Source organism: Geotrypetes seraphini, chromosome 7, assembly GCF_902459505.1.
Source record: "Geotrypetes seraphini chromosome 7, aGeoSer1.1, whole genome shotgun sequence".
NCBI classification, from domain to species: Eukaryota; Metazoa; Chordata; class Amphibia; order Gymnophiona; family Dermophiidae; genus Geotrypetes; species Geotrypetes seraphini.
This window is the reverse complement of record NC_047090.1, coordinates 147,115,042-147,128,401: the sequence shown is the minus strand read 5'-3', so window position 1 is coordinate 147,128,401 and position 13,360 is coordinate 147,115,042. Positions and strand designations below refer to the sequence as shown.

Sequence of the window (13,360 nt, the reverse complement as noted above, 5' to 3'; positions counted from 1 at the left end):
ACTCAGTCACAGTTTTACTCTCCACCACCTCTCTCGGGAGCGCATTCCAGGCATCCACTACCATTTCCGTAAAGTAGAATTTCCTAACATTGCCCCTGAATCTACCACCCCTCAACCTCAAATTATGTCTTCTGGTTTTACCATTTTCCTTTCTCTGGAAAAGATTTTGTTCTACGTTAATACCTTTCAAGTATTTGAACGTCTGAATCATATCTCCCGTGTCTCTCCTTTCCTCTAGGGTATACATATTCAGGGCTTCCTGTCTCTCCTCATACATCTGGCGCAAGCTTCCTATCATTTTCGTCGCCCTCCTCTGGACCGCCTCAAGTTTTCTTACGTCTTTCGCCAGATACGGTCTCCAAAACTGAACACAATACTCCAAGTGGGGCCTTACCAATGACCTGTACAGGGGCATCAACACCTTCTTCCTTCTACTGACTACGCCTCTCTTTATACAGCCCAGCATCCTTCTGGCAGCAGCCACTGTCTTGTCACACTGTTTTTTCGCCTTTAGATCTTCGGACACTATAACCCCAAGGTCCCTCTCTCCATCCGTGCATATCAGCTTCTCTCCTCCCAGCATATACGGTTCCTTCCTATTATTAATCCCCAAATGCATAAGTTGGATAGTTCTAAGACTAATAGATGTGGGCACTGTCATCTTGAAGCAGGGACATTGGATCATTTACTGTTTTATTGTCTACTGATACTCAAATTTTGGAAATCTATTTGGGATCAAATAAATTATTGGAAAATCCAGTAGCTTTAACATATGACACAGTGTTTTTTGGCACAATGATGAGAGCTAAAAGTCAAATTTCACCTCGCAATAATAAACTTCTTTTTATAATGACAGGGGTTGCTATACAACTGATTTTGAGAAATTTGAAAAACTGGGACAGGTTGGTGGGAATCTTTATGCCATATTTTTTAAATGGTGTTGGCTGTACAGCAGGGGAATTGTAAAAAAAAATGTGGTGATTTAGGGACCATTGATAAATTATTGTAAGGATTGATCTTATTTTTGGTCATTTCATTGTACACATCCAGGGTAGGGATGGGGATTTACATGATGATTTTAAACTGGTTATTAGTAGTTGATTATTAATTAGGGGGTGGGGGTTAAAATGATTGTTTAGGTATATTTAGTAGTTTAAAGTGCTTTTATTGTACTATTATACATGTGTATAATTGCCGGGTAGAAGAGGGGGCGATTTCAGGCGTTACCTTGCACAACGTGAGCAGCGCTGGATCAATAGGCTAGATACATTGTGGCCAACAGGTCTGAATAGATCTTATGAATGGCAATACTTTTATTAATGTCCATTCTATGGAGAATGAAGCGTGATGTAGTCACATTCCAGTTACGTCATGACGTTGTGTATAAGCTATAAAACGTACGTTGCTGCCATCTTGACACTGTTTGAAAATCTGTGACCGAGTGAATTGATGTGAGTGCTGTTTTACTGTTAGTTTCTATTTTTTTGGTTTTGGAGTGTGAATGGTGAATGTTTTAACTTTGTCTTTAACTTTCAATGAGCCTGTGATTGTTAATGTCCTGGTGGCCCTGACGCAGCGGATGTATATAATTCCCGCAAAATGCTGGCTGCGTCGGCAAACAGACACTAGTGACATGAAGTGTCCTAAAAGACTCTAATAGTGAAGACTACCAGCAAAAAGATAAGTTTTGTGGTCTACACTTTTTCAAATTTTGGCAAACATATGCACAGTATTTCCTAAAAGTTTTTGAAGAATAAGTGAAGTGTGTGGTGAAGGGTTCAAAATAGCTTTATTGAAACACTTAAAAAAGCAAATATTGGCCAATGATTGGAGCAGGAGTATTATAACTACGCGGATTATCTCAGCTTGTGATTTACTGCTATGCGTAGGCTCCGATTCTGAGGCCATAGCCTATAGACTCTGTTGGGCTAACAATACTGATGTGTATTGTTTTGAAGTAGTGGTATTTCATACTAATTTTTATGAATACGTTATATACCGCTGGGGTGATTAGTTTTAGGTTCTACACTATAATTGCTATGCACCATGATTGTTTGAAACTCAATAAAGATTTTTAAAAAAGGTGTGGTCTAGCAGAGAGTGGTTTGTTGTTTTCTTAATGATTTTTATTCAACAGAGAAAAAAAAATCCCAAAATAATTTATCAACAACAATCATACATTACCAAGTGGTATGTTGATTACTGCAATTCAATCTAAGCTAGTATCACCGCTACTCAACTCAAGCATTTACAAACTCTTCAGAATACCGCAAAGCCTGTCATTTTGATTATCTGACTTCACTTTTCCTACGTTTACACTGGTTCCCCTTCTGCTATTGTATTTGTTTAAGAATTCTCTACCTCACTCATAAGACATTCCATAGAGGTCAACCCCCCTATCTGCCATCTTTATTTATTCCCTATACTGAGGAAGGGTATAGAAGTCCTGTGTAGAAGAGACCAGGTGAAGACCCCTGAAATTTCCCCCATTTAAGCAGAAATAGGCCAATACAGATGGAGCCTAAAATGGATGCTGAAAAAGTAAAAATGGACTTTGACCAACAAACTCTAACAAACTGTCAGTTCTGAAAGACACTTCTGCTTTCTTGAAAGAAAGGTCAACCAGAAAACACAGCTGGAAAGGAAGACACTGAAATTGATGTAAGAAACTCACCAAGAAACTGCGCTGTGCAGCGTAAGAGCAAGGGATGTAAGGAAGTAAAAACTAACCACAGAGCTAAAAACTATTAGGCCAGCTGCTCGGAAGGGGGGCTTGGTATATTAACAGGACATTTATTTGGACACAGGGTAGGATTAGATCATAAGGGGGTGTGGTCACACAGGATCACTCATTATGCTAACCAATCATTAGATTAATAAGTGAGATAATAAATATGATTAACCAATGAAAATGTGAAATGTAACATGCATCAAGGTGGGCCAGAACTGTCAAGAGCCCTATAAAAGAGGGCTCCCGGGACCAGAGCTTCAGAACACTTTGGAAGTTCTCCCAGTCTGGCCAGCCTGGTGTATGCTCTATCACTCTGTATGCTGTGTGATTTGTTCCTACAAGCTAATGCTATTTGATTATTAAACTCATAATTTTTGAACCAGCATAAGGAGAATTGAATGGCCTGTCTGTGAAGGCCAAGGGTCTTCAATACCCCCCCATATGATCCTTTCATTCACTTAATGCAAACCATTTGGTTTTTCTCAACCCGAAACAGGCTCATTATGAATCCACTGGAACCTCAGCTTTTTATTGTACCAAAGCTTTGGAATTACCTTCCCCTATACCTTCACTTAGAACCAACATTTTTCAGATTCAAAGCTCTGCTGAAATCTTACTTTTTTAATGAAATGTTCAATTTAGAAGGCACCTGATTAGTCCCAAGGGTACTTTTAATCTTGTTTGGGATTGGGAAATACACAGAATGTTTTTATCTCTGTCCTGAATGAGTGTTGATCTTTTCTATCATGCTTTAATGGAATTCCTTTCTTTTATATAGTTAGTTTATATTATGGAAACCACATTGGGTCCATTCAATGTAAAATGCTGTATAATCAAGTGCAATTAAACCATAAACCATAATATGGGAACCTTTTGTTGTACATTGCAGCCAGTTTTCAAAAGGAAATCATATGCATGTGTACTTTGCTATTTTTATGGGTGGCTGATAGGGGCAACACAACATATGTACTGTATATTTGTAAAGTGGACTATGAATGCTGTTTCACTCCTCCAAGCTATTCCAAACAAACGAAATTGTGGAAACACAATGTTCTTGAACATTCTTTTATTCAGTAAATCCTTATTAAAAACACTGTCCACATTTGTCATAAAGGACCTGTGGACAGTGTTTTTAATAAGGATTTACTGAATAAAAGAAGGCCCAAGAACATTGTGTTTCCACAGTTTCGTTTGTTTGGAATTGCTTTTCTTTTCCTGTGGAAATTTGAGGTTCAATTCTAACTTCCCATCAAGCACATATTTCCCAATCAACTGGATAATTTATCTTATTTCCCGATCACCAAGCATGAATATCCTGAAAAAGCATATTTTAAAAGAAATACCTGTCCTCAGCAGTCTAGCAGGGGGAAATGTAGGCACAGTGGATGGTGATGTCATCAACAGATCCATCGTGCCAGAACTCTCCCCCAGTTTAAGAGAAGCCCACCCATTCATCCAAAATGTGCTCTCTAGCTATGCCACCGATCCAGACACTCCAGGGTTGTCAGTGGCCAAACATATCTTCCTGGGTATCTAGGATAGGGGTTCATTGGCTCCAAGCTATGGCAGCTTCTGTGGTAAACCTCAGGCCTGACTATTGTGGATATTTATAAAGTTGCTGCCTGGTCATCGGTCCATGCCTTCATCAGGCATTACTGCCTAGACCAGACCTCATCTATTACACTACTTTCAGACCCACATTCCTCTGCAATCTCTTTGCATACGGACTAGCTTCATCCACCCATCAACCATCCAGGCCACAAACAACCAAAATTAAACAGCAGCCCTGAGCTTGGGACTATCCTGTGTGCCTGCCTTACCCCTACTTGTTTGCAGAGAAAGTAGAGTTGCTTACCTAGTCATGTGAAAAAAATTAGGACACTCCATAAAATATTCAGTTCTTTTTTAAGAAATGTTCACATATCAATGTCAAATCTTTTTTTTTTTTTAATCTCTGGAAAAGAAAGTGATGTAATTGCAGGTAAACAAAACTTTTCCTTGATTTACTCATGAAACAAAAGATATCCACAAAAATGTGTATTCTAACTGAGGAATAAATTAGGACACCCTACACCCTAATAGCTAGTGTAACCCCCTTTGGCTGAAATAACTGCAGTGAAATGCTTATTGTAGCCATCTAACAGTTACAGAATGACACGGGGAAAAAATCTGTCCCCGTCACTGCACCGTCCCCGGCCCACCATCCTCTACACTGCCCCGTCACCGCCATCCCTTTCACCGCCCCATCACCGCCACTGCCATCCCATTCACCGCCCCGTCACCGTCCCCGCAGCATCCATATAAGCCTTAGTACTGCAATATTTAGCTTATTCCTTTCTTATAAATCAAAGTTCCTGCTGCTGAACTAGAGAAAGATGTTCAGCTGGCAGGGCTTTGTTTATAAATTTTTATCAACACAACTAATATACTACTTTATTCTAAAGCAAAAAATAAATAAATAAATATAATTTTTTTTTCCTACCTTTGTTGTCTGGTTTCTGCTTTCCACATCTCATTCAATTCCTTCCATCCACTGTGTGTCTTCTCTCTGCGTCTTGCATTTGCTGTTACTGTGCCTCTCCCTTCACCCCCTCCCACAATTAGTCTAGCACCCATCTTCTTCCCTCCGCTCCCCCATAGTCTGGCATCTGTCTTCTTCCCTTCCAGCGTCTTCTCCCCACTCTGCCTTCCACATTTCCAAGGAAGAGAAACTTTTCCCTTTCACCCCCTCCTTCCTTGTGTGAGCAGGAACACGCAGTCCCCGCAGCCCCCACCTGCACGCCGGCTCGATTGTTTAACCAGCTTCCTCTCTCCAGCTCTCCTTAGTTTGCCGGCTTTCTTTTTCGGCGACCGGCACGCTTTCAAAGAGCCGCGCATGCACGGCTGCTCAAAGTTCAATCTTCTGCTCTGCTGCAACTTCCTGTTTCCGGTTGGGTCAGAGCAGAAGATTGTGCGGCTCTTTTGAAAGCATTCCAGTCGCCGAAAAAGAAAGCCGGCAAACTAAGGTGAGGTGGAGAGAGGAAGCTGGTTAAACGATCGAGCCGGCGTGCGGGGGTGGGCGGGTGGGGGCTGCAGGGACCGCACGATCCTTTATGCCTCACTGTGGTACAAGATCATTCACCGCTCCACGGGCGGTGATGGCCCTTGTCCCCATTCCCGCAGAGGCTTGCTAATATTCATACCCCCGTTTTTGCGGGTTACTCGCGGCTAAATGCGTAAGCCGCGGGTAAACCGCCACCCGTGTCATTCTCTACTACCAGTCTCTGACATCGTCTGAGGAAAGTTTGGCCCACTCTTCAATGCAGAATTCTTTCAGCTGTGAGATGTTTGAGGGGTTCTTGCATGTACCGTCAGTTTCAAATCACCCCACAGCATCTCAATGGGAATAAGATCAGGGCTTTAACTCAGCCACTCCAGGACTCTCCATTGCTTAGTTTTCAGTCAGTCCTTGGTAGATTTCCTTGTATGTTTTGGGTCATTGTGTTGCAGGGTCCAGTTCCGCTTGAGCTTCAATTTTCTTATAGATCGTCTCACATGTTTCTCATACACCCTCTGATACACGGTAGAATTCATGGTGGATTCTATTAAGGTGAGCTGGTCAGGTCCTGCTGCAGCAAAGCATCCCCAAACCATGATACTTCCATCTCCATGCTTCACATTTGGTTTGAGGTTCTTTTCCTGGAATGCTGTATTTGGTGTATGCCTCCTGCGGCTGATCTGGAAGCATTCCCTCTGACTTCGCGACGTCAGAGGGAACACTTCCGGGTTAGCCACAAGAGGCACATAGGATCCACTGCCCGTGGCTTTCAGCGAACGCTGCAGGAAGATGGAGGAGGGAGCTGGCAAGACAGAAAACACCGCATCACCCTCAAGCGTGAGCGGGGGCCACACAAAATACTTAATGGGGCCACATGTGGCCTACGGGTTGGACACCCCTGGTGTACGCCAAACATGTTCTATTTTCTGGTGTCCAAATAATTCAATATTAGACTCAACTGTTCATAGAACACTATTCCAGAAGTCCTGGTGTTTGTCTACTGTGGCCGGGCCAGTTCCCGAGTAGATGGGAAGCCCGCCGCAGACCACAGGCAGATTTATGTAGCGCCTTTTGTATGGCTGGCAGAAAGGAAAACCAGGAAAGGGATTTCTCAAAAGAAAAACAGCTTCATTTTATTTTGTAATCCACGAGCATGGTAAAGCAACAATATGTCATCAGGCAATGTCCTATAAGTCCTTGGAGCAATCCCTCTTGCTCCAGTGTGGGCAACCTGCCCTGTAATTGTCAGCAAAAGCACACACAAAAAAACCTTTTTCCAAAGCCACCATTCAGAGTGTGCTTTTAAGTTTTTGGAGCCCACATCTTCCTGAGCAGGCTGGCAACTTCCAGTCAGTGTTCATGGGCTCACCCAGCCAATACACCCTGCTGCTGGGCTACTTGCTCTCCCTCTCCAAAGGTCTCCCTCCCTGAGGCAATTACCAACTCCTGACTTTGCCTCTGGAGTCCTTTGGGCTTATTGGGAAGCCTGGAAACAGACTTCCCCCAAATTGGCTTTAATTAGGCAAAGCTGCTTCTGCCTTTCTTACAGCCTGCTTTAGCTAAGGGGGTTTTAGAACCACCTTTCACACTTCATTCCCCCCTATCTCCATGTCCTCCTCCCATTCACTGTCCTCATGAATATTGGGCATTTCTTCTTCGTTGGACAGTGAGTTTAGGTAGTATTGGCAAGTTCCCCTCTTGGGCTGTTCTTCCCCTCCCCCACTCTGCCTGCCTGTTAGCTCTCTGCTAAAGTGCTCTTTCCCATACACAACTCCCGGGTCACCCTCCCAGGGTCTGTTAGGCAAGGCCATAAACCTCCCAGGGCTTATAGTCTCCCTCCTACTAGGCTGACCTTTGTAAAGCGTCCTGAGCTGGGGAACTGGAACTCTGGAACTGCCCCTTCGGCAAGTAGCTGCACTCTCTCCATTAGAGCCACCTGAGAACTCCTGCTTGCTCTGCCTCCTCTCTATTTGAGGCAGCTGATCTCCACCATCACCAGTCCTGACCCCACCCCCTCCTGGGTTGGGTTTAGGTTTCTCATTCTGAGGAAAGGATCAATAGGGGAGATAATTGGTTTGCAGTGCCCTTCCCCCCTGGCTGTTACGTTGTACTGAACCTTGCCTCTGCCCCTTTTCTCTGGGCTGAGTCAGCTGAGCCTGCTCCAGGCCAGGTTTTACCAAGCCCTTTGATGCCTGCTGGGGAAGTTTAACTGTTCTTTTCCTTGGGACAGGGGCTTCCCTGTCACACTACGTTCTCTCCGGCAAACTTCAGTTTGGCCTTGATGCTTCTCTTAGAGAGCAAAGGTTTCCTCCTTGCACACCTTCCATGAAGGTTAAATGTGTGCAGTCTCTTTCTGATAGTAGAGGACATTGCACCTTCACATCAACAGTAGGAGAGAGCCTGCTGTAGGTCCCGTGATGACATTTTAGGGGTTTTTTAGAGACTTCTTTTAGCATTTTGCGGTCTGCTCTGGAGTTAACTTGCTTGGACAGCCAGATCTGGACATGTTGGCAGTTGTTTGGAAAGTCCTCCACTTGTACACTATTTTCCGGACCGTGGAATGGCTAATGTCAAATTCTTTCGAGATCTTTTTAAATCCCTTACCAGACTTCTAAGCTGCTGCAATCTTCTTTCTGAAGGCCTCAGACAGCTCTTTTGATCTCACTTCAGCAGTCATAAGCACACCAAACTAAATGCCTGAGGTTTAAGTAGGACAAACCTCCTTCAAAATGCTGAGTAACTATGTATCTAATCATGTGCAACCTGATGTGATAACACCTGTGTGTGATTTAAGCCACTTAAGTGGGAGGATAATATTGGGGTGTCCTAATTTATTCCTCAGAATACACATTTTTATGGATATCTTTAGTTTCATGAGCAAATCAAGTAAAATATTTGTTGTTTACCTGCAATTACATTACTTTCTTTTCCATAGATTAAAAAAAAAGATTTGACATCGATATGTGAACATTTCTTAAGAAAGAACTGAATATTTCATGAGGTGTCCTAATTTTTTCACATGACTTTATACAGGGATTCTCCATAGAAAGTAGGGGAATGCAGACATACTTTCCTGCCCTCCTCCCCCACCAACACTACTACTTATTTCTGTAATGTTACTAGATGTGCACAGTAGTGCTGCCCGAATCATCAGGAAAAAAAATTTTGATTCGATTCAGCCTATTGAATTGGTTTTTCAATTTGATTCGATTTTCCTTCCCAATTGGGTGTTTTTTTCAAACATCCTGGTGAGTTTATTTTATAGCTTCATAACCCCCTTTGCCTTGTCCTAACCACACTGGCGCTGTGGTGTAAACAAAATCAACAAACAAAAAAGACTTTTCCTCTCTCTGTTAAATCCTAGCTCATGTTTGCAGTCTAACACCAGCTCTGGCAGGATATACATTTCAAATCTGACAATTGTAATCACAAAACAGAAAATAAAATTATTTTTCCTACCTTTTGTTGTCTGGTCATTATTCAAATCTTGTTGGTCCCAGGCTCCGGTTGTCTTCTGATAACTTGCTTGCCAGGGTCTCCTTTCTTCTTTCTAACTATCCACCTGCCATCTCTGTCCTCTGGCATCTTTCCTATTTTTCGTCTCCCTCCACAGATTCCACCTTTTCTTAACTACCTTTTCATCCAGCATCTCTCCCTCCTTCCTCACCACTCCAGGGTCCACCATCTCTCCCTTTCTTTTCTCAACTACCCTCCTATCCAGTATCTCTATCCCCCCTCCACACCATCCCTTATGTCCAACTTCTCTCCCTTTCTGTTCCTTCCCTCCCTAAATCCCATTGTCCAACATCTCTCTACTTCTCCTCTATTTTTAGACCCATTATTTCTTCCCCCCCAAAGTCCAGCATATGCATGTCTCTTTGAACCCCCTTCCCTCCCTCCATGTTCTTCTACACCAGGGCCCCCTCCCTTGAAGGTCTGTCCCCCATGAAGGCCTGTTTCCCCCTTGAAGACCTGTCTCCCCCCCTTGAAGGCTTGTCCCCCCCTTAAAGGCCTGCATCCCACCCCTGAAGGCCTGCCTGCCTGTTCCCCCCTGAAGGCCTGTCCCACACCCCATACCGAAGGACTACTCACACCCCCACCCCGGAAGGCCTGCGAGTTCCCCCTGGCCTCCCACTGGTGTCCGGCTTCCCCCCTGGCCTTCCCGCACCCGTTTACCTCTGAAGAGCATCCTGCACAGAAGATCGCGGTGTTAGCGATGTTTTCAAACGGCTTCGGGCTGTTTCTTCTGCCGCGGTCCCGCCCCTCCTCTGACATCAGAGGAGGGGCGGGACCATGGCAGAGGAAACAGCTCCAAAGCTGTTTGCAAACATCGCTAAAGCTGCGATCTTCTGTGCAGGATGTTCTTCAAAGGTAAACGGGTGCGGGGAAGCCAGACGCCAAGGGGGGGGAACCGGACGCCAGGGGGGTGGGTACCGGACAGCAACACTTCGCGACTGACCCTCCCCCCTTGCCCTCTAAAGCACGTGCGGCAGCGGCCGGCCAACAAGAGCAGCACTTCCGCTCCTGCTTTAGGGGGCGAGGGTCAACCGAATCGGGAAGCCGATTTTTTGTGATTTTAAACCGATTCGAATCGATTCACCCGAAGTGAATCAGTGAACTGATTCGAATCGTGAAACAAGCAGCACTAGTGCACAACATTGTACAATTTATATGCAGATATTTTCTGTTTCTAGTGGGCTCACAATCTAAGGTGCTTTTTGTACCTGGGGCACAGAGGGTTAAATAGGGTTGCCAGACATCCAGGAAAACTCAGACATGTCCTCTTTAGCAGACTGTCCGGGTGCACAGAGGGATTTTCAAAACCTGGCAGTTTTTTCGGGTTTTGGAAGTCCCCAAGCTCAGGGCCATGTCTGGAGGCCTTCTGTGCATGTGTGGACGTCAACGCAATGTCATATACATGCTTAGGAGAAGGTAAGTGGCTTTTCTTGAGCTGAGGGAGAATTCCAGCACATTAGATTTGTCGATGACATCACCTTCCGGTGTAGTTGCATTCCCCTGCTGTCTAAAGAGAGCCTCCATTACAGATAAAGAACACTATTTAGGGGGGAAGGTTATAATACAATAATAGCATGTTTGAAAATGCAACTTTAAATGCTAAGTTCTCTAAAATAAAATGGATCTGAATGTTCATTATTAAATTGAAAACCACATTAAATAAAAAGCTGGCTTTATTATTTTTAAAAACCTGAAAATTTACAAGTACATACATACAGTAGTTGACTTATTCATGGCATACTTTACATGTGGTTTACTGGTTCAGTCAATCACAGCAGAGTAGTGGGATCAGAACTGTATCCATCATTTCACTGTGCTCCATTGAAAGCACCCCCCCCCCCCCCTTTTCTCCTCCCGCCTTAGATGCAGCTGGAAGTAATTTTGCCAGGGATTTGCTTGTGTTAGCTCCTGGGCCCAGGCCAATGTCCATTTCTCCCATTTTGGTGTATGTGGGTTAAGAGGGCTGCCAGAATAGCCCACTGAAAGCATCCTGTAGGGCCCTGTGACAGGCAAGGGAGGAAGTATAGCCCCCGGCTAGATCCTGTGGAGAGGCTGCTCGGACGTGCTTTAGATACCTAGAACAAAGAGAGACACTGTTTCAGAAGAGAAGCAATTCCTAAACATTATGCAATGTAGATATTTGACACTCCCATATGCAAACAATCAAAGTCTTTTTTTAATGTAGTATAAAATATTCCTTCATTTAAGAACAGAATAGTACAAACATTTGTAATTGCTCAAATATTTGTAACACTTTATCCCAAATTGCTTAGTAAGCAATACTAGTAAGTTTTATGAATGGAATAAATGCTAACATTATCCTGAATTCTTCAAGTAGTGAACACAATTTCTTTAACAGGTTTCTTTAGTATATTTAAAACCATAAACAAGTACAGAGTCTTCCATATGCAGTTATTTTAAATGAGACCTGAATCACAAACCGCTGCCATTATGAGCTAAAACCATTTTAAAAAAAAAACTTTCTATTTATGCATATTTAATTTTTACAACTCAAACAAAACCACTTGTTAAGCAAAGCCCATCTAACAATGAAAAAGAATAAAGGTATACACATATATATCAAATAGAAAACTTCTAGTGCTTAATAATCCACAATATATGGGAGGAGATCAAAGGGGCCAGCGCCTTCAAAGACTCCAAATGTGTTAACAATAACGCAGAGGGTAAAGCTGTAAAATCAGTACTTGAGATTGAAGCCACTTGTCCTATTTATACCAATCTTTCCTCTCCCCATTTAACTGAACCTGGAACCACCTCTTGAGAGCACTGTAGCTCACATTTGACGGGGTTTTCCCAACACTGATGGGAAGGGCGCTTGCTGCTGATCTGGGCTCAGTGTGACCTCAGCATCTCCCATCACTGCTGCTTCTAGCAGCTGTGCAAGAGGGATCACTGTTAAAATTTGGGCAAGAGCTTCTGTGATAGATATCTGGCGATATGGGAAATTGACTTGAGACTCAGAGGGAAAGTCTTGCTACTTCCCTTTTTGTTCCCTACCTATTCCAAGAACGAGAGGATTCAGACCTTTTTCTACCCATGCCTCTCCTTAGGCAGCCATCTTGGATCACGAACTAAAACTATTTTGATTTCTCACACCGTGGGGAAAGTGATTCCTGGGGAAAGCTGAGCTATTTTATCTCTGCTTTGGCAGTACCAGCATTAGGTTCCAATATGCATGTAGCTCTTCAGCTTGAAACAGATTGCAGTCCTGGCAGAAACATTCAGGACCACCAGTATAGTATCTAAAATAATTACCACAGACAATATATAGAATGGTCAACTTAATACATAAAGTAGCTTATAGTTCACCTTTATTTAATATAGTGTTCCATCAATTACTACTACTATTTATTATTTCTATAGCACTCCCAGATGCACACAGTACTGTACATTAAACACGCAAGAGACAGTCCCTGCTTGAAAGAGCTTACAATCTAATTATAGCAGAAAAGACAAAAGGGTAAATCTACACATGCTGCTCAGGTAATGAATTACAAAGGATATGATGAGGTAGATAGGATAGGTGACTATGGAGGGAATGACAACAGATAAATGGGTGCTTTACAAGTGGATTGGGGTTAAAACTTAAATGCAGCTTCAAAAAAGCGGGCTTTCAGCAAGGATTTGAATAGTGCCAGAGACGGAGCCTGATGTATTGAGCCAGGCAGTTTGTTCCAGGGATATGGCACAGCAAGGTAGAAGAGACAAGAGTCGGGAATTGGCAGTAGAGGAGAAGGGTACAGACAAGAGACTTATCTAATTAAAGGAGTTCCAGGGGGTGGAGTACAGGGAGAGATAAAAGAAGAGGTACTGAGGAGCTGCAGAGTGAATACACCTTGTAGGTCAATAAGAGGAGTTTGAACTATATGCGGAAACAGAGCAAGTGGAGTGATTTGAGGACAGGGGTAATGTGAGCATAATGTTCAAGTTCAGACCTCAAGGGATAGACCGAAGGTCCATCAAGCCCAGTTTCTAACAGTGGCCAACCCAGGTCCCAAGTACCTAGCTAGATCCCATTAGAGAGATTTGCATAGAGTGGAATACCAGAGTTTATA

At 43.4% G+C, this 13,360-nt stretch overlaps 1 protein-coding gene across 1 annotated transcript in view; it reads right to left on the bottom strand.

Annotated features, from left to right (window-relative positions):
- Positions 1 to 10,939: 10,939 nt before the first annotated feature.
- MNAT1 (MNAT1 component of CDK activating kinase) overlaps positions 10,940 to 13,360 on the bottom strand; it is a 294,602-nt gene continuing 292,181 nt past the window's right edge. Inside the window, exon 9 of the mRNA XM_033951181.1 lies at positions 10,940 to 11,359. Within this exon, the coding sequence (XP_033807072.1) occupies positions 11,239 to 11,359 (121 nt within the window). The 3' untranslated portion in view covers positions 10,940 to 11,238. The remainder of the gene's footprint in view (positions 11,360 to 13,360) is intronic.